The sequence below is a fragment of the Eleutherodactylus coqui genome, chromosome 4 (genome assembly GCF_035609145.1).
Source record: "Eleutherodactylus coqui strain aEleCoq1 chromosome 4, aEleCoq1.hap1, whole genome shotgun sequence".
Classification (NCBI taxonomy): domain Eukaryota; kingdom Metazoa; phylum Chordata; class Amphibia; order Anura; family Eleutherodactylidae; genus Eleutherodactylus; species Eleutherodactylus coqui.
This window is the reverse complement of record NC_089840.1, coordinates 258497577-258524181: the sequence shown is the minus strand read 5'-3', so window position 1 is coordinate 258524181 and position 26605 is coordinate 258497577. Positions and strand designations below refer to the sequence as shown.

Below are 26605 nucleotides of genomic sequence, written 5' to 3'. Positions count from 1 at the left end.
CGCCACCGGAAGTAAGGAGTGGTGACATAATATACCTGTCAGACAACTGGTTCACGCCCCCAGCTTCTGATTGGCTGGGGGTGGAGGACTGCGGCAAGCCTGAGATGTGCAAGCCCGAGGCTGGGAGCGCTGGCACACGCAGCGCAGGGCCTGGCCAGCGGTCCTGGCATAGAGGACAGCGGCAAGGCAGGGAGCGCCGGGACAGAGGATAGTGCTGACCCTGGGAGCTGTGGCGGGAGAGGCTGAGGTGCAGGAGAAGAGTGCACCACAACTGAGGTGAGTGAGTGGGGGAGGCCAGGCCAGGCCAGGCCAGGCCAGGCCAGGCCATGCTGCTATGGGATGTCACTATTGCACTAGGGGACACTGTGGTGGGGGTCACTATTACCGCTGGGGTATGTTTACATGTGACGGAAATGGGCAGGGCTGTTTCAGAATAGACAGTGTGCAGATTTTTACTGCTTTTTGAATACGGAAATGCTGCAGAATTTTCCACATTATTTTCCCGCTGACGACGTTCTGCAGCATTTCCGCGTCCAAAAACCAGTCAAAATCTGCACCCAGTCTATTTTGAAACAGCCTTGTCCTTTTAGAACGACGGAGGTAAAATCATACGTCGTGATAAGCCCCACCCCCTGACATGTTGGCACTTAGCAGTAAATATGTGGGTTTTGGGTTGCAGTTTGGGCACTCGGTCTCTAAATGGTTCGCCATCACTGCTCTAGGATATTCACTTGCACCAATCTTCATGACACAACCGCTTTACAGTATTTTGCACCAGATGTGACATCTAGAGATATGTGCCTCTGTGTATACAAGCTGGGCACACATTACGGAGACGGAGATCCGCAGTGAAATCTGCACGCAATTTCGTAATCTATGACAGGTGAACTCAGCCTTAGGCTCTTTCCCACTACCGCATATACGGTGATGGCGTTTTTACGTTTTCACCCCTGCTTCGTATAAGTGCCTGAATAGGCGTTTTCCCGCAATCCCAGCCAGCGTTTTCTCATCCATTCACACGACTGCGAGCGTTGTTTTTAGCAAAAAAAAAAAATACGCCACACCCTGGAAAACCCTTGCTCTGCCAAAATCCTCAGGATGCCTCCCAGTGTCTATGTAGAGGAGCCAGTAAGCTTTTCACAGTGTTGGACGCTGCATAAATGCCTGCCTCTCCCTTCTCTTTCCCTGCTCCCATAGGAGTCTATAGGACCTGCTGGCGTATATTGGCCAAAACATAGTTCCAGAACTGTTTTGGCTGAGCGTATATGCGCCGGCCGCGTATATGTTCTTTTTTTCGTGCTGCCTGCATATTTATGCGGCGTATATTCGCCCGTGAAAACGGCTGCATTGGAAATCAATGCTTGACAAGAGTCTAGTATATGAGACCGGGCGTGAAAACGTGCCGTATATACGCTTGTAGGAATGAAGCCTTACAAGAATCACTGTCCTGCAACAGTCATTAAGAGCCGAGCCTGGTTGGTGAAGGCAATGGTCAGCACACCAAGGCCCATGTAATGCCATTCAGAAAGCTAGGCACGATCATTGTGAAGCTCACGAGTAGGGGTGACGAAACTGTGAGCTCTGTTAAAAGTGCTTCTCCTTGAGGCACAAAGTTGGGTTGGACAACAAGCAAAACTGAAGTGCCCCGATTTCACTGGTACACCCCGTGTTTAATGGGATTCTCCAGGGAGAATACTATTGATGATGTATCCTCAGGATAGGTCATCAGTAGTTGATCAGCCGGGGTCCGATCAACTAGTTTTGATGAGCAGAACAGCGCTACAGACTGTGCTGTTGTCGCGGTCAAACACATGACCGGAGCCAAACATGATGGCAGATCCTATCTAACATACTTTTTAGTTTATCCATTGACCTCTACAGTACTTGGTTATTCAAGTAAATCACTTGTATCTCGTAAATGACCCCATGTGACCCATTACACGGCGCCAACACTGGGGATGTGTTAGCTGTAAGGCTTGAGGTTTCACTGCCACTTTACGCAATAGAATTTCCCATTCAGGGTGGATTCAGATGACCGTATATCGGCTCGGTTTGCACGCCGAGCCGATATAAGGTGTCCTTGTGTGCAGGAAGGGGGGGGGGGGGGGGAGGATGGAAGAGCCAGCAGCAGGAACTGAGCTCCCGCCCCTTCCCACTATTTGCAACAGGAGGGGGCGAGATGGGGGTGGAGCTAAGTACCGCCGTTTAGCCCTGCCCCTCCCATTGCAATTAGTGGCGAGGGGCGGGGAAAGGGCGGGAGCTCAGTTCCTGCCCCTGGCTCTTCCATCCTCCCCCTCCTGCAGATGAGGACACCATATATCGGCTCGGCGTGAAAACCGAGCCGATATACGGTCACCTGAATCCACCCTCACACTGTGTATTTTTTCCAGCATGATGTCATCTACTTTTATTTTTAAGTTGCAGTATAATCTAAGCGAGTCGTCATTTAAATCTAGGAGATTAAATGGAGAAAATAGGAAGAAAAAAAAAACAACTAAACCTGCATGCCAAAAACACGTCATTTTCATGCGCGTTGCTGCACTAGTGGTGTTTTCAATGGTTTTAAAAAAAAAAACTAAACATTTTTGCTCATATTAGCCTGTGAGTGAAAGAATGGAGTAAGGGTCACTGGTCATTTGTCCTAGAAGCCAGGAGGATGTCCACTGCTTGGGCTAAATTATCCACATATCCATCAGCCTTCACCTTGGGATGGCTTTCATCACTCGGCCTGGAAGACAACACATTGGTTTTTATTATTAATGTCTTTATTTCTATAGCGCCAACATATTCCGCGGCACTTTACATGTCAGGAGGGACCGTGAACAGATAAAATGTGAACAATACGGACCTTACAGCCTATGAGGAAATAGGGGTGACAGAAGAGGTAAAGGTGCTTGTTCTGTACAATGGTCCTACCTTATATAGACAGGGTAGTATACATAAAGCTGTATGAGCCGTCATCAGCTAATATCTCTGTATGTACAGATATGACGTGCATTAGGATGCACTGACTGTGGGGAATACACTGAGATGAAAGGATCAGGTTCGGAGGAGGAAATGTAGAAAAGGGGTAATTGGAGAGTAGTTAGATTAGGGAATATGATAGGTCTTCCTAATGACGTGTATTTATGGCATGATTAAAACTAAATTTTGGTCATAAGTCTGACTGGGGTAGCGCATTCCAGAGAACTGGAGCAGCTCAGGAAAAGTCTTGGAAACAGGAGTGAGAGGTTTGGAAGAAATTAGGGCCCTTTTACACGGGCCGATAAATCGTTCAGATTTCGGTATCCAGTGGGAATCTGAAGGATTACCGTTCAGTGTAAATGCATGCCTTTACTGCACGATGAATGAGAATTGCTTCGCTTCTCGTTAGTCATTCAGCTTCTGCATGCAGAAAACTGTACGACTGATTGGTCTGTGTAAACAGGCAGTATCACTTATGAACGACTGCCTGTTTATTGTGAATGGAGGCAGGAGGGACGGAACGATCCTCGTCCCGCTCCACCTCCAATCCCTAGTGATGCTTGGTTCTGTGTAAGGGCTAATTCCCACAGGCGGATTTCCGCCGCGTGGTACAAGTCGGAAATCCGCGGCGTTGCCCCACAGCTATTAGGTTCTATTGAACCTAATTGTGCAATGCTCACGATGCGGACGTCCACACCTTGAATTCACCCGTACTCACCCGCGGCATTTTCTATTTGCCGCGGGCATACGCACGGACGGCTTGCATTGCAGTCAATGGAAGCCGTCCGTCACGCTATCTTTCGCTGTAGCACAGAGGAAGATAGTGTGAAAACGCTTCCCCGCCTACCGCCGGCCACTTCTTATGACACGGCCGGCGCATCATGTGACGCTGTGGGCGTGTCATATGACACGCCGGCCGCGTCATGCGCTCTACTGCACATACGCGCCGGAGCGTCATGCGGGTCGTCGGATCCGGAGGCAAGTATGGGGTCTCTGGGGAGGCGCCGTGACGGGTTCTGCTGCGGAATTCCGCTTGCGGAGCCTGTCACAGCCGTGGGCACTAGGCCTAAAGGCACAAGAACAATGATCCCTGAGAAAACCTGTCGGGCATCTGCGCCCAACAGGTCGACCCATATAAAAGGGCTCTTAGACTGTAGTCATAGGCAGGACGTAGAGTACTGGCCGTGGGGTAGACAGACAGGAGGGAGGAGATGTAGGGCGGTGCAGCACTGTGGAGAGCTTTATGGATGGGAGTGATAAATATAAATTGTATCTTATAGTGGATGGGCAACCAGTGTATGGGCAACCAGTGTAGTGACTGGCACATAGTGGTAACATTTGTTTAGTTACTGGTACAAGGTAGAGGCATCGGTGCAATGACTGACACAGGGTGGAGGAATCAGTGTCGCGGTTGGACAAGAAGAGGAGCCTGGCCGCTACATTCAGGATGGATTGAAGAGGAGAGACCGATTAGTAGCGAGTTGCCATAATCAAGATGAGAATGGCTCAGGGCAAAAAAAGCATTTTTTATGTATCTACAGTAAGAAAAGAGTGAATTTTGGAGATATTTTCAGAAGCAGGTGACATGAGTGACTGAATACATGGAGTGAAGGAAAGATCGGAATCTAATAAGACCCCAAGACAGCGGGCCTGCGGCCTAGGTGTTACGGCAGCACTACGCACGGAGAGGGAAAGATCAGGTTTAGGTAGATTAGTAGACGGCAAAAACCCAAGAAGTTCAGTTTTTGAAAGACTAAGGCTAGTTTTACACGGGCGGTCGAGATTTTGCAGCGAGAAAATCGCGGCAAAATTGCGTCCTTGTTCCTGCGATTTTTGTGCATCAGCGATGCTTTTTCTTTAGGATAACCTTGCATCGCTGCCGCCCACGATAAAAATCGTGCATCTTTTTATCGCGAAAATCGCGGCATGCTCTACCTTTCTGTGATTTTCCTTTTTTTAAAATCCCCCATGTTTCCCTATGGAGGCTCCTTTTTATCGCAACGCAACAAATTTGCTTTGTAATGCGACTTTAACATTGGAAAGTCTTGTTGACTTTCGCGATAAAAAAATGGTGCGTTTTGATCGCGTGATTTATTGCGGGTGGCAGTAAAGGGATATTATTCTTAAAAAAAAGCATTGCTGCCGCTCAAAAGTCGCAGAAGAAAGACGTGATTTTGCCGCGATTTTCTCACAGCAAAATCGTGCTCGCCCGTGCGAAACTAGCCTCAGAGGAAGAAGGGGCATGGGGTTAGAGATTCCTGCATAGGTTTGTGTGTATAATACAACAGTGCAGGCATGCTTCTCATTGGTCTACCTGTATTTCCCCGTCCTGACGAGTACGCCTCGGATGCCACAGCTTTGAGCTCCTCCGATATCATTAACCACGTCGTCACCAACCATTACAGCCTGCAATTCAATGTATAGTGTAAAGCAAGGGTCTTCAACCAGTGCATGCTAGATAAGTCACTCAGCAGCTGGAGAGCCACAGACTGAGGCCACTGAAGGAGGTGCATACAGAAGACACTCCATATAGTACTTAGAGGCTACATTATGCAGAACCCACAGAAAATCTCAAGATTGCCTTCAGCGCTTGGTATAAGGGTTGAGCAATTTTTCAACCTCTACAACGGATTCCTTGTAGAAGGCTGGTATGACGCCGGTTTGATAACGTGGTGGTGCTGAAGGACAGAAGGAGCCTGTTCAGGTCAAACGACCACTTAGAAACTTTTCCTCTTGCGATAATACCGAGGGACAGATATACAACATATACTTTGAAACTTCATTGAGCCAGCCACCTAAAAGTGATCTTCTAGGGCAGGGGTGTCAAATTAATTTTCACCAAGGGCCCTCCGAAGGGTCAATTATAATTGCAAGATTGTATAGTAACAGTGACCCCCTATAGTGGCCCCAGTAATAAGTTACTCTCATAGTGGCCCCAGAAGTAATAGCAACCCCCATAATGGCCTCAGTTGTAATAGTAAAATCCAAAGTGGCCCCAGTAGTAATAGTGAACTCTCATAGTGGCTTTAGTAGAAATAGTAACCCCCATAGTGATCCCAGTAATAATAATGACACCCCCACAGTGACCCCTCATATTGACCCCAGTAGTAATAGTGACCCTCATATTGACCCCAGTAGTAATAGTGACCCCCATAGTGATCCCAGTAGTAATAATGACCCCCATAGTGATCCCAGTAATAATAGTGGCCCTAGAAGTAATAGTTCCCCCTCCTATTGGCCCCAGCAGTAATAGCGACCCCCCTATTGGCCTCTGACCAGCCAGCATCCCTACAGGTATTCCACTCATGCAGCATGCATCTCCAGTTTGGCGGCAGTCGCTTCGGAGTCTGTGACCGCTGACCTCTTCCCTCGGCATCCATGCTGCGTATAGGATAGTGCACACAGACACCGGAGGGAAGAGGTCAGCCGTCACGGGACACTGCACTGCCACCGCTAGACGACTGCTGCTTCAGGCTGGGTGAGTGGAATGCTGCACGGCCGGTGGGCCACATAAAAGGAGGTGGCAGGTTGGATTTGGCCCGCAGGTCTTGTGTTTGATGTGTGTTCTAGGGAGTTCTTCTCAAAGATAAGGCCAATATACATAATATATCGTGGAGATTAACATTTTTTATATGAAATGTGGTCTGGACAAGGGGATAGTCTTCTCAAAGAAGTAGTGTACATGCATGCTACACAACGCCTCTATATACCACCTCATGTGGTTGCACGCCCAGCTCTGCCAGTGCAGACAGGAAGAAGTTCTTGGCCGGTTTTCCCACAACCTCCGCTGTGATATCGCAGGCATACTAAACAAGAAAATAAATAGGGATTACCAAGGTGCAATAATGCTAAATGTGTGTCAGCAACATAAAAGGCACGCTTACCTCCAAAGCCTTCATATAGGCCCCCACATCTAACATCAAGCCATCAGTTTCCTTATAATAGCGTCTGAAACAAACAGATACAGCAAACTTCACCTTGACATTTAATACGTTACATACCTTGATACAGCAAACTCTAAGTTGACAATTAACACATCACATACAGTATGGCCGCCTGCATACGGCCGACTCGGATCCAACAGCGAGAATTCTTGCAGCGGGATGCAGACCCATGACCCTGCAGAGGCCTGCGGCTCACCCACTCCCGGCGTCTCCGTCGCAGAGCGGAGCCGGCGTCTCTTCACTGACATTTCTGTATGGGCCTCTGTGAGACTCGCACAGAAATAGAACAAGCCGCGATTTGTTTTCCGCATGTGATTTCACGCGGACAAATCGCTGCCGTCTGCCTAGGATTGCGTTTTCTAATGCAATCCTATGGAAGCGGCCACAGGTGGAAATTCTGCAGGAAATCCCGCCGCGGAATTTCTGCCCGTGTGCAGGGGGCCTATATCGACATACATAGCAAATACTTAAAGTCACCTAAAGATCAGTTCCAACCGCAAACTTTTGTGTTAGATTATATTGAAGGTTAGGCTCCGCTCATATGTCATTTACGTCCCGTCACTGATTTCCATCTTGGGTTTCCGTCTCAAACGCCAAAAACAGCACTGAGACGGAACCCCGGAAGGAGTCAACTATGCTTTTCTATCCTTCTAAAGACGGAAGGGGATGGGAAACGTGTGGAAAAGAAATCAAAGTGCAGGATATTGGCATAGTAAGTATTATTTATTTTGTTTTTTTAAGCCATTATAAGGCTCAGTTACTATTTCCGTCCTGGGATTCTGCACTGTTTGTGTTTCAGTAAAATGAACCATGATAAAACCGATTATAGTCAATGGGTTTCGTCAGTTACCGCTGATTACCATCATTTGACAATCTGGCATGCTACTTTTTATTTTCATTCTTCTGTTCCATGACAAAACAGAACGACAAAAATATAATGGAAATATGAACAGATCCTAAACTAGTTCTAAAAAAATTTACTGTGATTAGAAAACCCCTTTAATGCACAAAAGGGAGGAAATTAAGGATTGCTATAGAGGATACTGAGAGCACAAAAACGGAACCACTCACCCCTTCCCTAGGGAGATGAGCACTGGTTTTTCCAGGCCAAGCAACACTTGAAATGCTCGGTTGACATTCTGGTAAGAAAAGTTTTCAGCAGCGTCTCCAATTACGACACAGTTAGGGTCAGATGTATCAATGGAGTCAAACTCAGGGAGCAGATCTGGAATAAGGAAGGAGATGGACATGTAAATATCATTCGAAGATTTAAATTCCAACTCCATTAATAGAAATGTGCCGGGTTTCATCATGATTTTCCAAAAATATCAAGCCAAAGTTAGACTCTTTATACAAGCCTTGTAACACTTAGGTGTCATCTTCCAGTCCTGTACAGTGCACTGGTAAGAAGTATTTTCCACTCACCATCATGTACCAGTAAGTGAGGGCGCAATCCCTGTTCCAGCATCAGTCTTCTTGCAGCGGGCCCTGGAGCAGTCACTTCGTCTTCTGATATGTTGAAACCAAATTTCTGCAGTTTACGGACAAACTGAGCCATTGTGGCCTGAGACTCATTTGTGCAAAATCGCAACTTCAAACCAACTTGCCGGATCCTAATGAAAAAGATCGAGAGCTTATGTTGATTAAACAACGTTCAATAAAACCATGTATGTACAGCGACATCCTTACAAAAGATCAGCTCTTTGATGGTGGTTTCACATATTCATCAAAGAGCTTTTGGGAAAACGCAGCTTTTTTCATTCCATTCATTTTAAAGGGTTGTCCGGAGCTTTTTTGATTTTTTTTTTTTTTTATGATGATTCCCTAGGACAGGTCATCCATAGACGTATGTCGGAGGTCCGCCAATCGGATCATCACTGATCAGCTGATTACCAGTGCTGACGTCACTATGGAAAGTGCAGGAAGCACATCGCGCTGACCATAACACTGCAGCCTGCGTTGGGATTGTAGGCACAGCTCTCATTGACTTCAAAGACACAGGTTATCAATAGAAAATAAAAAAAGATCTAAAAAGTTCTGGACAACCCCTTTAAAGGTCTTCTTTGAGAGAACCAGACTTCTAGAAGACCATTTTTCAGTGCAATTTTGGGAGATTTTCTCTACGACTTTTCAGCATACTTGACATTTTAGTACAACTCTTAGCCGTAATGTACAGTACATACGTTACATGATTTATCTATAACTTAGACCTGTAGATCTGCACTAATACATCCAATTAGGTCTCAAAACGTTTCTTTCTAGTTCCCATAATTGGCTTCACCCAATATTTCAGTATGTGGTGCTTCCATATCTCCAAGGCAGTACACCCGCTTCCTTGTGGGTCAAATTTGACTCTGCTCTTTCCTTCGCTCCCTGTAGTCAATCACTTGCTCGCTCATGTCACCTGCACCTCAAAAACATCTCCAGAATCTGCCCTTTCTTACTGTGGAAACACCAAAAACGTTTATTTTTGCCCTGATCGATTGTTGTCTTGATTACAGCAACTCGCTACTAATCGGTCTTTTACTCCCTGAACTCTCCCCTCTCCAATCCATCCTGAATGCAGCAGCCCGGCTCATCTTTCAATCCAACGACGCATCTACCCTGTGCTGACTACTGCATCGATGCGTCCACTGGTTGTCCGTCTACTATAGAATACAATATAAGCCGAACACTCTCATCCATAAAGCTCTCCACAGTGCTGCACCGCCCTATATGTCCTCTCTCATCTGTCTACCACCCTGCCCGTGCTCTCCATTCTGCTAGATCTTAGAACTAAAATCCTCCATAATCAAAACCTCCCATCTCCAAGACTTTTTCTGAGCTGCACCAGTTCTCTGGAATGCGCTACCCCGGCCAGGTTAATTTCCAACACCCAACTAACAGTTCCATTTACTGTTTTCAGAGCTTTTTTACAATGTTAAATTTTTTTATTTATAACATGGTTTTTATTGTGAAAAAGTACAAAAACCTAAAAAAAGAAACCATTTTGGCATTGTGGTAAAAATGTATCCTGCCATTTATGCTACATGGTTAATTCTTAAAAAAAAAAAAACACAATGGCAGACGATGTATTTTTTCTCCCTGCCTTCCGAACAAGAAAATACATAAAAGTTTTAGGCCGGCCTCACATGGGCGAGAAAATCGTGCGGGATTTGTGCGATGTGAGATGCACAAATAGGAGTCCCATTCTTTTGAATGAGGTCATACATATGAGCAATGTTTTTCTGCATGGCACCGCATTGCAGGAAACAAACCGTGGCATGATTTATCTCCCTGCATGCTCTCGCATTACAGCACCTATTGTTGTCAATGGGGATGGCAGCAGCATCGCGAGGTCTCCCACTGAAGACAATGGGAGAAAGTCCTCAATCCTCCGCCGCGGCCCTTCATCCTCAAAGTGATGCGAGGCTGTTTTGACATGAAAACGCCTTGCATCCTCGGGGAATTCCCATGGTGGGGAGCGCGATATGGTGCCGCGCTCGCTAGTGCGAAGTTAGCCTTACAATACATTAGATGAAAAAAGTTATGGCTTTTGAAAAGTGGAGATAACTATCCCCCAAAAATGGTTGCTTCCAAAATAGGCCGTGTCCTTAAGGGGTTGATTGCTATCTTTTTGGACTAGGTGGTCATCTTCACCCATGTGAAGCTCCTCAGACAATGCTGCCTGTTATGTAGGGACGTTTAGGGACTCCCCATCCTACCCCATGTCACCACAAGTCGGACGTATTATAATAGATCCTCTCAAGACAATCTAAGAGAAAGGTTAGTTGTGGAGACAAAGTCAGCGGAGAAGTCGGCTCACTAATGCAGGATCGGGAGGAGCGGAGACTCGGCCCTCAGGAACTGGAGGTTAAAGCACAGCTCTACGGCTTGTCAGGTGCCATCAGCCAGACGAAAACGACACATAACACTTAATGTGTAATTGCCCTTCATAATATGAGCTTCTCTCTTTTAAATGAGGCCATTTGGATAAAGAGATAACGAGATCCCAGCGTACGTTCCTAATGTAGCAGCCGAGCGCGGCGCACTTAGCGGGTAATGATGCAGGTGAGCAAAGCATACGAGGGACCAATTATCCCTAATAAATGACTGTGCGACCTTCTCAGAACAGTGAGCAGAGGGTGGCAGGAGGAAAGGACCGCCGCAACATCTGTTCCTTCATGTTATGGCGAACACGTGCCCACCCTCCCCGGGATATACGGAAGCAAACATCCGGCAGCACTTGTTCTACACTTGGAGCTCAAATTTGGCCTTTGTGTCATTATTTATTTCAGAGTGGGACATGGAAAAGTAGACACTTATTAAAGCTGTCTAAAAAATAGCGACCAATCACAGCGCAGCTTTCATTTTCCCTCAGCCGTATAAGAAATGAAAGCTGTTCTGTGATTGGTTGCTATGGGCAACACACTCTTATGAAAGCAGTCTTAAAAAAAATGTGTTGCCCATAGCAACCAATCGCAGCACAGCTTTTATTTCTTCTACTGCTAAGGTAAAATGAAAGCTGCGCTATGACTGGTTGCTATGGGCAACAGATGTTCTTTTAGACAGCTTTCATTAAACCTTTAAACGAGCCCCTTTTTGTAGAGCGACATCATCATCACTCGTATGCCACATCTAGACATCATTGGAGAAAAGACCTTAACCCTTTCCAATCCACTGTCTGATGTCTTCCTACATTCTGATTGAAGCTTGTACAGCTCTAATGTCAGAAGACGTCCGACAGGGTATTCTTACCATCTATTGCCGGACACTCTGCTGTCAGAGCCTCTCTGGCGCACACACACTGGCTTTATACAACAGTGCCACCTGCTGGCTAACAGCAAAAAGAGAAAGCCTTTTTAGGAAACCCTGAATCCAAAATTGGATTGGAAAGGGTTAATGTATACAGTTTGCGGGACTTCACCAGCTACAACGTGGTGACCGACGAGCCTCGCCATCCTCAAACTGCACAGCAAAAGTGAACATTTATCTCAAAAAGTCAGCCCCGCCGATACGGGCGTCCACTTTTTTTTGGATGAATGTATTTTTGCCTTCCCACAGGATCCACTTCTGGCGTTGGCTCAAAAAACAGCATGAAAAAACCCCGCTACGTACAAGGGCCCTCCGGCCGGCTTCACACGGACGCATTTGTGCACGCAATACGCAGAGAACGGATCCCACTGACTTCAATGGGTTCGTTCACATTTTCGCAGCACAAAAAAAGATAGAACAGGTTGTATTTTTCTGCATATTTGCGCACCAAAGGCCTCCATAGAAGTCAATGCAGGGAGCGCAAATGTGAGCGCAATATGCAAGGAGATGCGGGAAACGCTGCATAATCGTGATGGAAAAAGAACACATTTAGAACTCATTAGTCAAATTAGCCATTTGACACGTCTTTGTGTCCCGCATGCATATGAAAATGCCCCGCGGGTAGGAAAATTACAGTAAAATACGCCGATACATGAGCAAAAACGCCTAGTTTGTAGGCGACTGCGCATATGTCCATGTGAAGCCGGCCTTAAGTTTCCTACACCCAGTTTGTGTGCGCCATTGTTTCACACGGGCGATAAAATCACGCACAGCAAAGGTGAAACAAAACACAGAATTATGAAATGCCACAAAAACCCCATAAAGCTTCTGACAACTAAGGCCGGGCTCACAGAAGCTTACGTTTACCACGTATTACACACGTCCGATACGCGGTAATTCGCCTGCAATCAAATACATTGCTTTGGGCTGTTTCACTTACATTTGCGTGAATGCATGGCATAATACGTTGGCGCAAAAAAGATTGCAGCAAGTTTCATTATGGCAGATATTATGCGCAAGAGAGCCCCTTGTTCTCTATAGGGGCTTAATCAACACCGCCCATATGCAAAATACGGGAAATGTAACAAAAAAAAAAATGCAGGAAGACTGCGCATGACAGTGAGCACGGCCTAACATTTGTCCATAGTGTTTTTTGCTGAAAACCCCCAAAACCAACAAAAAGAGGTAAAAAAAATAAAAATAAAACACTGAGGTTTTTGGCTTTGAAAAAAGCTCCAATTTTCAATAATTAATAACTGTAATTTTTTTTTTTTTAAACTCTTAGGCCGTTTTCACACGACCAAGAAAAAAAAAAAAGTGAAACGCACGAGATTTGCGCATTGTGAAATGCACGAATATGAACCCCATTCTATTGAATGGAGTCATACACATAAGCGATGCAGTAGTTCAGTATTGCAGTATTTGTATTTTTGTAGGCAAGAAATGCACAGCAAATTTGCTGCAATTTTATGCCAATTTTGCAAACTCCTAAAGGCATGCACAGCATGCATCACTATTTATAAATGTATGTCAAGTGGTTCTATAAGCTTCCTTCTGCACCTTGCACAATGGAATTTCGTGAAATAGTGATATATTATTACTAGCTGATATACCCGGCTTCGCCCGAGTTAATTTGGTACTGGTGTTTATCTGGTGTTCACACCGAAAATCTTATGAAGTCGTGGTTACTTTAGAGATATTGGGAAAAAAATATGTTCACCATTTTGCATGGTTCTTTGCGTTACCCAGGAAACACCACGTGGAGGTAACCATGGGATGTTTCCTTTATATAAAATGACACCGGGAAGTTGGAGAATTAGATTCCGTACGTAAAATTTGGACGCTAATTCTTTTGCGCTAGAATTGAATAAGCGAGCTGGGACTCCTTTACTTTTCCTATCTTCGACATAATCTATGCTCCTGCCAAATTTCATGTTTCTACGACATTGGGAAGTTGGAGAATTAGTGGCGAGTGAGTCAGTCAGTGCATCAGTGCTTTCGTCATACATATATATATATATATATATATATATATATATATATATATATATATATATATATATATATATATATATATATATATAAAAATATAAATAATGAGGCAAAACCAAGGGAAAAAAAAACAAAACAAAAAACAAATCCAGAGTGCGTAATGTTCCTCCTTGAGGAGAGCATCACAAAAGGTGTGTGGAGTCTTCTAGTCCATGCAATGCTTCCTGGGAAAAAGCCATGCAAATGAGTGATGGAATAATGCTTCTCAATTCCCCTTATTGCAAGGCAGCTACCCTACAAGTCAATATCCAACAGGTCTCGCAGTCGGGATGTAAAATAACCCTCCCATTTGGAACAATGGTTTGTATGTTGCAAACTTTTTACTTCCTCCCAGAAATCCAAAATCACTTGAATTTCTATAAAGAGGCATATGTCAATAAAGAAGACTTGATGGAGGACAATAAAAAGTGGCGCACACGTTGGGACCTCGGGCCGGGCGCCCTTACCTCCAGGCCACCTTCCTGCTCATTATGCGCAGTGCTGAGTGGCAGGAGGTTAATGTGATCCTAATGCCAGCAGACAATCATCTCTTCTGATCTTTTACGACTTCCACAAAACATCTGTGTTGGTAAAACAATTACCTGCGTAGATGCCCGTGCGCCATTTAATCATTACTCAGCTGCCGTCCGGAATGTGAATGGATGCGGCATCTGTTGCCTCGTTACACAGACACAAAGGACTAATCCGTAACAATCACTGTATGTCAGAGGATCGCAGGGACTACAGTCCTGCCAGGAGCCGTTACGTCATTCGCAACATTTCATCAGCTTTCTACGATGTATCTTTTAGGTCAGATTCACACTTGCGCCGCATATTTGCGCATCAAGCGTTGCATTTGTGTGCACCCACGATCCCAGCCACGCAGGAAAATGCAACATGCTGCATATTTTTGTATGATGGAATTGCGCACATAAAAATACGCGCTTGTGAACAAACCCATTAAAATCAACGGGTTCCGTTTTCTGCCTACTGTGCGTGGAAATACGGTTGTGTGACTCTGCCCCTCGGCCGTATCCATACGGACGTATTTGCTTACACAGAGTTTGCCCGCACAATATGCAAAAAACTCATTGATTGCGATGGATTCGTTCACATGTGCATATTTGGCGCACACAAAAAAAAAAACAACACACCGCATGCTCTATTTTCCAGTACATCTAAAACTAATTAAACTAATTGGCCATTTCAATAGCTGAGATCATCGGTGCGTTTTTTTTGCACGTGCAATTGCTTATGAATTGCGCACACAAAAAATACAGTAAAAACGCTGCTGTGCAGGCAAATGTGTAACGCCCAATTTGCATAAGCGCGGCACAAATGTGCATGCAAATCCACATACACTCCGGCCTCACTGGTACATAATTATTTCTGCAAATATCTAATGACCTTAGAAGAATCGCAGGTGCTAATTAGCGCACAGTCAGCACTGAAGCACGGAGATCAGCTGACAGTTGGATACAGTTGGATCCGGGACCTTTCACGCGGGACGGAATTACACCGCAGGACGCAGACAAATCTGCAGCTGCGGAATTCTACATAACTAATTGCGGATTTTTATGCAGAATTGCAGGCAGGTTTTAAGCCATTTTTAATTCCGCAAGTAGTGGGCAGATTTCGGTGTGGAATTTACCGCGGCTGGCGGTGCATCGTGTGGTCCCTCTGGTGTAGGCAATCATGTGTCCACTCACCAACCTGGACCTCTGCACTTACACAGCCCCGCCATTGGAAGATGCGCCCGATATGGGCGTGCCTCTAAATATTTTAAGTGCATCATAGGCCACCCGTGTGCCGGGAAAAGAAATCTGCACCGTCTACAAGCTGGTATTAATTTCAGCTAATTTACGCCAATTTTTGGGCGTATATTAAAGCAAATTCTACAGACTGCAGCAGCCACACCTACTTGCCACTAAGCCCCTCAAATTTTAATATTCGGCCAGTGTGAAAGGTCCCTTAATAGATTTCCCTTTAAGGCCTAATCCCCACGGGCGGATTTCCACCGCGTATCACATGGCGGAAATCTGTGGCGTTGCCCCGCAGATATTAAGTTCTATTGAACCTAATAGCGCAATGCTCACGGTGCAGAATTGCGCCCCGTGAAATCACCCACGGACGTACACCTTCCATTGCAGTCAATGGAAGCCGTCTGTCACGCTATCTTCCACTGTAGCACAGCGAAAAACGCTTCCCTGCCCACCAGCGCGTCAGGCGCTGTACTGCACATGCGTGCCGGCACGGGATGCGGGACATCGGGCAGCGGATCCGGAGGTGAATATGGAGTCTTTGGGGGCACTGAGAGTCCCTTCACGTCATGGCCGTGGGCACTGAGAGTCCCTTCACACTGGTGAGCGAAAGTCGGCCTCATCCAAACAGATAATCATCATTTATATGTGCGACTTTTCTCTCGCAGTGATGGAAGTTTCGCATCGTGGTCCATTTTTGCGGATTTCGCGCACGAGAATCGAACATGCAGATGTGTGGTCTCCTCCACAGTATACGAAAGGAGTCCCCATGTTCTGTGCAGTGCGACTCGCGATTGCCCGTGTGAATTCACCCTAAGGCCGGACAGACGTGCATTTAAGCGCGTTTGTGCTGCATATTTGCAGGCACCTCTGTGGGGGTTTTTTGCACTATACAAGATGTGCAAGAAGAAGAAGAAGAAAAAAAAAAAAACTACGGCAAGTATTTAAAGATAATTTCCGCACTAATTCGCAGGTCTGTTGCGGAAATACTCGTGCGGAATCCGCGTGTGCTGTGGACATGAGGCCACTCTGCGCTATTGCGGCTGCAGACCGTGAGTGGAGATCCCACAACAATGTAAGCGGTAGGGGTTTTCACGAATCCGGTTCACTTACAGGGAAAAATCGTCCCGCTGCGCATGCAACCTGCTCCATTCGCATCCAGAGAGAGAATTACGTGAAGGCCAAAACCCACAAGCGTATTCTCGTGCGGATGATCTTCGTGGTGATCATACGCAAAGATTACGGACATCTCAGAGATTGTATCAAGACATTATATACCGCTCTGCATAAAGTCTACGGCTGGATTCACACGAACACAAGCGTATTTTTGCGTGTTTTTGTGGAATGGGAGCCATATGTTTGCACGCATATTGGTGTCTTTTACTATACTTTTTGTGCGAGCAAGACGTGTGTAATTGTGCAAGCAAGAAAACACGCACTGATGCTCTCCGCCACTGAAATGGCCAATAGTTTCACGAGTTCAAAATGTTCTTTCCCTTCAAAAATGCGAAGGAGAATAGAGATCGAACCCGTTGAAATCGATGGGTTCAATCTTCTGCATATTGAGCGTGCAAATTTTTCACGCGCAAATACGTTTGTGCAAATCTAGCCCAAGGCCACTTTCACACGGCTGAGAAAAGTGCGCAAGATTTGTGCATTGCGAAATGCACAAATTTCGTACAAAAAGATGAACCCCAATCTTTTGAATGGAGTCATATACCGCATTTTTCGCTCTACGTATAAGAAGCGCCGGGTGATGAGTAGGTATTATTAACTATAAAAGGAAAACCGCAGTATAGTCGATGCACTGCGGATTTTTCCGTACACCGATTTCAAACGCCATGCAGGTTCTGTGTTGGGAAGTCCGAACTGAGCTAAATCCGTGTGCCGATCCGCTGTTGCAAAAAAAATGGAAATGCACATTTCTTATAGTTCAGTAATTCTGCACTCGTTCACACTGCAGTACATGAATGCAGTTTATTATTCCGTCTTGGGACACAATCCCTGGCCAAACTGGATCCGTCCTATGATAGAACCGAGAGTCGCTGAAAGGACCCCAGTGACTATAACGGGGTCACCTTACAGTCAATAGACTATAACGGGGTCACCTTCCAGGTATAATACTGTATATATGACCTGTTTGCCGTGTCTGATTACTAGACCTTTATGGGTCCGTAGAGTCCTCCGTGGCATCTATACGACATTGTCAGTACATGCAATAAACAACTTCTGTAAAGACACAGACAACGCTCACGGTTTATAAATTCCGAGCGGCACACCCCAGGCGGGCGGCCTCCTATGGAGCGGGGTCATTTGCTGGGATGTCTAGGGGTAATGTCTCGTTCTGCCCGGTGGGAGACCCCGGACGCCTGCCAGCAGCTGCTCACTTCTTCCATCACTGGAGGGGATTTTATTACAGGGTCCAAAGACAAAAGTTGAGAGCAAATCAACAAGAATAGGCTGTAAATGTGCAGCTAGCCCCCTATTCATATACAAGAGGGGCCGTGCTGAGCTCACAGAAGAGCATCACCCCCTTCTGGTCCCTACTGATCAGGCACGCTTCCCAATGACAACAGTCATTCAATACTCTTGTCACTACAGAGGTTCAAGACATAGAAGCTAAAGCGATCCACCATATAGGACTTGGGCGGCACGCACATGGCCAGACGAGGTCCGAGGTGGACAGTTGGGATCATATGAAGTCCACAGAAGTCTACGAGCTCATTCTGCACCTGTATTCGCTTCAGATCTTATATAGAGGTTTTTTTAAAGCTCACAGATTTACATAGAATCAGAGACGGGAAAAAATATATATATTAAAATTACTGCATGCGCCATTGGTGGATAATACACCTGTAATACGGGAATGCAGGGAGCTTGTGTATTGCCACACATGGTTCATGCCTGGACGGATTATCGCTGTGGAATTCGCGGTTAGATATCCTCCGTGAACTCCACAGCAATGACCGACCATAGACATGCTGTGTTAGACAATTCTCCTATGCCCACGAGCGGAAATCAACTGCGAGAATTGCAGCCTGCCCTCCACTGCGCATGCGCAGTGGCCAAGACACTCGCGGCGGACCCAGACAGGTGACTATTGGTTCCCCGTGGGGCACCGGGTCTGATTCACACAAATCTCGCACGAGTATAAACCCCATTCTTTTTTCTTTTTTTTTTGGTACTAGCGGAAAAATCGTGCTGCGTCACCACCTGTGGGCGTGGTCTATGGCCGCACAACTCGTGTCCCAATCCTATAATATCAAGTACCTTAGAAGACACATGGGAGCCACACAAATTACTGATTATGTCATTTTATCAAAAACAACTTTGGGCAAAACGTGTAGAAATGCGATTCCGGATGGGACACAAATAAAAATATTTGCCAGCAGGGTCGGGACCAAAAAGAGGCCAGTAATTAAGGGGTTAACATTAGCTACACTCCTCTATTGCCCTGATACACTGCAGTAAGGGTGGATATTGCACTAGCCATTTATTTGTAATGGAGAGAATAATGGGAGGATGGGTCACCGTATGGCAGCCCTATATATAGGCTGTGACATGTACAGCGCTAAGTATAGCGCCTGCCTGACCGCTACGTGGGGGGTCCCGCTGCAACTAATATAATGAGCACCCTGCCCCCATAACCTTACTACGCAGCCCCCATACACACTGATGTACTATGGAGCCACCTGGTATAGACTGCTTTGGGCCTATATACTGGATATACACTGACTGCCACATTATTAGAGACCCCCGTCCAGTAGCGCGTTGGACCTCCTTTGGTCTTCAGAACTGCCATAGTTCTTTATTACATTCATCCCCAGGTAGCAGAGGACCCAGGAGGAGCCAAGAAAACCTTTCCCGGCACCATTACTTCTCCTCCACCAGCCTGAACTGTTGGCAGTGGACAGGAAGGGGTCACCGGATCATGCTGCTTGCGCCAAATTCTGACCACCTCAGCAGCACGGGGCAACAGAGATGTGGATCCATCTGACCTGGATATTTCCCGCTGCCCTGTGATCTACTTTTTGTGCTTTTCTGTTTCGCTTAGGCCGGCTTCACACGGGCGGGAAAATTGCGCAATTTTTGTGCAATGTGAGAAAATGCAGAATTAGGAACCCCATGATTTTCAATGACTTCATTCCCATCTGCGATGTTTCCTATTATGCGTAGTTGCGAGATTTATAAATCACTGTCTGCCCCATCTTCCTGCGTGTTGCTCCCTTTATACCCACGTTTCCCTATGGAGACTCTGATTTATCGCAATGCACGGCCTTTCCCAATCATCAATGCAGAATGTCCGCAGGAGCCACGTCCTCACCATAGCGACGGCGCGGCATCCCCTCAACTACGCATGTGCTGGCCGGCGCTCCTGCGGCACATTCGCAGCTGAGGAGGTCGCGTCATTGCCATAGCAACAGCGCGACGTCCTCTGTACTGAGCATGTGCCGGTCGACGCTCCAGCTAGCACATTCGCAGGAGAGGAGAAGACCGGCGGAGTGGTAAGCTGGGTTCACCAGCCAGGCACTGGGTCGACCTCTGCTACGGTAATCCCACATGCGGGGTCTGACCCGCTCATAGTTGGAGAACCAGGGTTTGTATTTGCCTGGTCATCAGAATGATTCTCGACATCCTCCTCTGACCCCTTTTGCTGACGAGTCCGCGGTCTCTAATAATGCGGCGATTTAGTGTACATCCTGCAGGGACTCGGGTCACTCTACAGGGGTCATGTGCAGGATTGAGCTGTTTGGGGTCCGGGTTTGGGCCATCTTGAGAGTCCCCAGTACTGTCACCTCTCCCTTATGGTTTACCGTCCAGCACCCAAGATCTCCACCAGACACCCAAGTGCCGAAATAACGCTGACCAATCACAAGAAGGGAGACGTAGCGGGGCCCTTTCTAACTGCATTTTATAGCTTTGTCACTCAGGGTGACATTAGGGGTGCGAGTTCAGGGTCCCTCAGCCATCGGGACTTCTGACGCCTTCTTCATTAGTATCAAGTGCCTAAGGGCTCCTTCCCACGGGCGCACTTGTAAGCGTATCAGCGCACGTATAATTTACATGCGCAATACGCCGAGAATATATTCTACCGATTTCTACGGGTTCGTTCACATTTTCGTTGTGAAAAAAAACCAAAACGCATGCTCCACTTTTCTACGCATTTGCGCACCATAGCTCCACCTTGAAGTTAATGAAGAAGATGGCAGCGGTTCCCAACCTGCGGTGGATTCCGGCGCTGTGGCAGACTGCAATCCTCAGCGTTGACAGGATTCTCTTCTGGTGATGGGGCTTTGAATACCCCGCCTCCGGTAAGAGAGAGCTGTGATTGGATTGAGCGCCAGCCAATCAGAGCCAGCGCTTGATGAACCAATCACAGCCATTCAGTGATGTCATTCACTGAATGGCTGTGAATAATCGAGCGCCGGCTTTGATCGGTTGGCGCTCAATCCAATCACAGCACTCTCTTACCGGAGGCGGGGTATTCAAAGCCCCATCACCAGAAAAGAATCCTGCCAGCACTGAGGACTGCAGTCTGCCACAGCGCCATTGTTTTTTTTTTTAACCTAGTGTAGCTAGGGCTTATTATTGGGGTAGGGCTTATTTTCAGGGAAACACGGTACTGTGTGGTTAATATTACTGATCGGGTTAATATTACTGGGGCTACTGGGGGGGTCAATATTACTGGCGGGGTTAATATTACTGGTGGCTACTGTGGGGGTCAATATTACTACTAGAGCCACTGTGGGGGTCACTATTACAAAATCATAAGTTGTGATAAGCCACGCCCAAAAAAAACCTCCCTTGACCACACCCTCTGTCCCACTTTGGGGCTCCTCGAAAAACTTGCTTCGAAAAGGGCTCCATGGCTAAAAAAGTTTGAGAACCGCTGGACTAAGGCCTCATGTCCATGGGCACGCACGGAATCTGCCCACGCTCGCGGTCGTCGATCCTGCGTACCTGTCCGTGTCTTGAAGTTCTGTACTGCAGAAGAGCTGGCCGCTGCGCCGCCGCACATGCGCAGTACTCTTTTTTAATTTTTTTTTTAACTCCTGCCTTTCCCATGGAATCCGGAGGACCTGCGGATCAGATGGCTACCAGTGACTTCAATGGAAGCCGTCCGTGCAGGAACAGCAGTAGAATGGGGGATGCTTCGAGTTTCCATCCACGTGCGGAAAACACAATTGGTTTCCGCTCGTGGGCATGAAAAATCATTTTCCAATAGCATGCTATGGAGGGTAATTGCTGCGAAATCCAGAAGCGGACGCAGCAAAAATCTGCCCGTGCACAGGAGTCCTACATTAGCCGTTTCAAGCGGTGCGTCGTTTGCTCCGCGCAAATGCACAAGGGCAGGAAAAGTCCAGTAGGATACGCCAATACGCGCGCAAAATCGCCTCGTCTAGTGCACAAAAAAGTTGCACTGAGACGCTCGGGTTAAATCACTTCCAGCTAATATCTAAGGTATGTGAATCACATGGAGGACAGCAGGGCTTCTCTGCTTACAGAACTGGCTCATCGATCACATCGCAACAACCAAATTGCATCAACTTGATCGCCCCACGCGCAGGACAAAGTTACAGAACAAATTCATGATTACGCCCCGCCCCTTCCCCTGACCCCGCCCATCTGCCTACAGATCACGCCCCGTCCGTGTCTCTGCAGGCTCCTCACCTGCTGATGGCCTCTATGGAGCCGGCGATGGCGGTGCCCCCTGTCGGGCCCCCGCTGTCATACAGAACCCCGCTGACGTCCAGCAGCACTGCCCGAACCCCGCTAGTCCAGGATGCCATGACAGGCCCAGTACAAAACCGCAGGCCGGCCACGCCTACGTGTGACGTAGCCAGGAGCGGTGCAGCACGGGACATGTAGTTCTAGAGTGGAACTCCGTATAAGTCTTTGCACCTGTTATGCATGATTGACGTTCGATGGCTTTATGTCATTTTTATTAGAAGGACAAAGATTTTTTGAAAAAGTAGAAAAAAACTTGAAATGATAGAAGATCAAATAAAAAATCGGTTGTTTGCAATCTATGGATTTAAAAAAAAAATTCTGCTTTTGCATTTTTGTATGTTCAGTCATTAATTTTAACCCCTTCAGGACATGCCCCTTTTTTTTGCCAGATAAGTTGTATTTTTCAATGGTACTATATAATGTACCGTATAATGAACTGAAAAACGTAAAAAAATTCTAAGTGGAACGAAAGGGAAAAAAAACGTGATTCCGCCATCTTTGAGTCCCGTTTCTACTGCAGCAAAAATGACATAATAAGTTTATTTTATGGGTCAAAACGATTACTACAATACAAAATTGATATAGTTCTGGCGTTATAGGCAATCTGCAATGGCAGCCCTGGGAGCTTTCAGAAAGCGATTTAATCAAGGGCAGCCATTTGGGATCCTAGAACTCCGATTGGGACATTTAAATTGGTGCCGTTAGAATTAACAGTGGCATTTAAAGGGTTAAAAGCAGCAATCCGCATGGGTGCGGATTGCAGCTGTTGCTAACCAGTGTCAGCAGTAAGAAACAGGCAAAACCCACATTGTATCAAAGGGGATCGGCTCCCGATCCCCACTTATCAAACCTCGAACCTTCATAACATAATGATACATCATAGATTGTTGAAGGGTCAAGGCAAACTCCCCCCCACCGCACGCACGCACACACACACACCTGAGCAGTAGGGTTTATGAATGTGTTCCTGATTCCTGTTTGACTCCGGATTTTGACCCTTGCCAATGTACTCAGCTTTCCCAGATTCTGTCTGTCCGGACCTCCACTATGGCACCTCTGACCAATTTGTGTCACTTGCCTCTGCACCGAAACTACTCTTGTGGTAACAGCCTGGGGGCCCCTGTAGCGTAGACCAAAACTAGGGGACCCCTTGGTACAGTCCTCAGGAGTAACCCAAAGTCCAATCAATCAGTAGCCAAGGGGGTTCACACCCACTGTGTGACAGATGATTTTAACCCGTTAACGACCGCCCATACGTTTCTCAACGGCGGCTGTTAATTGGCTTTGGGCCTCTTTCACAAGGGCGACAGCAATATCGCCACGAGAAAAACGTTGCGCCATTGCAGCTGTGTTCTGTGTGATATCAGACAGATATCTCATTTTCTCACAGTAATAACGCGTTTTTGTGGCGCTACAAAGTCGCGGGACTTTGCAGCTCTCTTTTTCCGTGATTTTCGGGGTGAGTGGGTGGGGCTTGAAATATAAGCCCTACCCCAAAAATAAAGCTTAACTACATAAAAAAACAAGCACACAATAGATCACCTAACAGGTGTCTGCTCAGCCACACGTCTTCTTCTGACGCTCCGTACACTTGTCTGTAGTTTTCAGCCAGCTTTTCCCGTTTTGGAGGTTCAAAATCCCCGCCTCCAAGAAGCGCTGGCTCTGATTGGTTCTTGAGCGCCACAGCTCAGCCAATCATGAACCAATCACAGCCATTCAAAGCGAAAAGTTAATAGGACTTTCTAATGTTAAAATCACATCACAATGCATATTTCTTGCATTGCCATGCGATAAAAAGAAGCCTCCATAGAGAAACATAGGAGATAAGAAAGAAATTGCACATCGCAGAAAGATAGAGCGTGACGCAATTTTTTGTTCTTTTAACATCACATCAGTGAAAACATCGCAGATGGGAAGGAAACCAATGAAAATCATTGGTTTCATAATCTGCTTTTTTACTGACTCTCGCATCACGCGAAAGTCATGTGATTTTCTCGCCCGTGTGAAACCACCCTTATTCTGATGCGCCGTCTGTTGATGGTGGCTGCAACAGAAGCGGGTCTGCCATGCCAGGGAGAGCGGGTGCTCAGCTGTTAGATAATAGCCTGGCATCAGCTCAAACAGCGGGGATGAGAGAAACCTCTGATTCTCCACTGTTTAACCCCTTATATGCTGCGGTCATTGGCTCTGCGGCATGCTAAATGCTAACAGAGGGAGAAGGCTCCTTCTCTCACCCATCGGACCTGTACTTGGATATAGCCTCCTGGTCTGCTACGGTAGCTACGATGGCCTATGGCTTAGGCTTAGCTTCAGAGGCTTTTTGTAATACACTGCTATAATGAAGTATAGCAGTGTATTAGAAGAATGATAACATATGGCTATATTAAAGACTCCTAGTGGTGCAAAAATTAAGAGTTAAAAAAAGTATTAAAAAATTAGTAAAAAAAGGATAACAAAGAAAAACAGCACAACGCTACCTTTCCCCCTTTAGGCCGCCTTCACACGGGGTACAAAATCGTGCAATTTCCTTGTGATGTGACAGCGCTACAAATCGCATGTATATGAGGTTCATGCTTTTCAATGGGTTCTTTCATATTAGCGGTGTTTTGTAGGCTGCTACATTGCGAGAAAAAAAATTGCGACATGTTGAATATTTCTGAGATTTGCTTAGTTTTGTAGCCCATGTTTTCCTATGGAGCCTTCCTTTGTGTTGCTTAAAATAAGCCCTATCTGCCTTTAAAAAAAAAAAATAACCCATACATCACCTAACAGGCGCTATCTGCTCAGCCGCACTTCTCCTTGCAGGTCCCCGACACACTTGCTTGTAGTTTTCCCCATTGCTTCCTGGCCAGGGGTTCAAAAACCCAGCCAACAGGAAACGTGCTTCTGATTGGCTCTCGAGCGCTGTGGCTCAGCCAATCACTGTAACGCTCGATGAACCAATGACAGCCATTCAATGCGATGGCTGTGATTGGCCCATCGAGCACTAGCTCTGATTGGATGAGCCATGGTGCTCGAGAACCAAACAGAGCCAGCGCAAAAGTTGCATTGCACCACACCAAAATGTAGTTCTGATGCGATGCAACAGAAAGGAAGGCTCCATATGGAAACATGGGCTACAAAACATCACAAATCGCGGCTGTATAGAGCATGTTTGGTATCGTCACGTCCATAATTCCCCATACAATAAACTGAAAACACTTTTTATCCTGCATGGCAGAATTGATGTGTTTTTCACCCCATCCCCCACAACAATATAACAAAAGCTATACAATGTATTACCGCCAAATGATACCAATAAAAGCTACATCTTGCCACGCACCGAACAAGCCCTCCTATGGCTGTCAACGGAAAAATAAAAAAGTCATGGCTTTCGAAAAGTAGCGTTGAAAATCCCCCCAAAATAGCTTCGCCCCTAAGTATCAAACAAAGACCCTTCCTTAAAGGGTTAAGGATGTCATTTTCATGTATTATTCTAAGCATCTTCAGAATCAGAAGCCTTGTTGTTACAGAGGTGCACAAGGATGGGATATTAAAGGTGACCGTGTCTACACATCAGTTGTCTGCGCGCTAAATTGACTTCTAGTTCCGGTTTTGGAAAGCTGTTTATTATTCTTCATGTAGAAGCTCCACAATGCTGGTAACCGGGCCTGATGTCTATGTCTAATAATGTATCCAACCAGCCGCACCTTTGAAGGCCAAGCCGCGCTGCGCTGCCTTATCAGACCAAGCCACACACTGGGAGTATTGATTTCAGCTTGCTGTAGTCATCAGGACAGGTCGGGGGTGATACACACCCCGGATCAAAGCAATTTAAAGGCTGGACGAGGACAGAATATTAATGATGGTGATATGGATGGAAGGAAATAGAAGAAAAGGGATGAAACTAAAGAAAAATAGAAGTAATGATGTCATAAATATCATTGGAACTTAATCAGCGTTCCTATTTGAAGTCTTGGTGGAAATGGGGTTCTTCATGGTCTTCATGATACTGGCTTCTTGTAGCTCGGAGATCGCTTGAACTTGTCCTGAATGATACAATGTTTCCTTTATTGATGTAACAGGAGAGCGGACACAAGTGATGTGGAGTAGAGCGTACTGCAGTGAAAGCTGCCTAATCAGTGTGGAGCCATCCATGTTATGTCTGATTAATGGAGCTATCAGCAGTATATGGAAATTGGATTTAAAGGGAAGCTCCACTATATAACATCTTCTGCTATGACCTCAATAGAGGGCTGTGCTCTGTGACCCCGGCCGATCACTACAACATGGGAGGTCAGATGATATTCTTAGATGAACCTGTCTTTTAAAGGGTAATTCCAGTCTTCAATACTATTAATCAATGATCTAGTAAACATTCCTAAGTTTAACCCTTTCCAA

General features: G+C 46.3%; 1 protein-coding gene across 1 annotated transcript; it reads right to left on the bottom strand.

Moving 5' to 3' along the window:
* Positions 1-2103: 2103 nt before the first annotated feature.
* LHPP (phospholysine phosphohistidine inorganic pyrophosphate phosphatase) lies at positions 2104-22320 on the bottom strand. Its single transcript, XM_066601169.1, has 7 exons — positions 22166-22320; positions 8334-8521; positions 7980-8133; positions 6849-6912; positions 6678-6770; positions 5279-5370; positions 2104-2728 (listed from the first exon to the last, which is right to left on the bottom strand). Exons 1-7 carry the CDS (start codon positions 22282-22284, stop codon positions 2626-2628), a joined length of 813 nt encoding a protein of 270 aa, XP_066457266.1. The 5' UTR covers positions 22285-22320; the 3' UTR covers positions 2104-2625.
* Positions 22321-26605: the final 4285 nt, after the last annotated feature.

Bases quoted from the DNA above. Each gene is read 5' to 3' on its own strand.
- LHPP (XM_066601169.1), bottom strand. From the start codon at position 22,284: ATGGCATCCTGGACTAGCGGGGTTCGGGCAGTGCTGCTGGACGTCAGC. The intron at 8,522-22,165 runs GTGAGGAGCCTG...CTTTTTCATTAG, and splicing joins TCCATAGAGGCCATCAGCAG to GATCCGGCAAGTTGGTTTGA. The intron at 2,729-5,278 runs GTAGACCAATGA...GTTGTCTTCCAG, and splicing joins GTCAGGACGGGGAAATACAG to GCCGAGTGATGAAAGCCATC.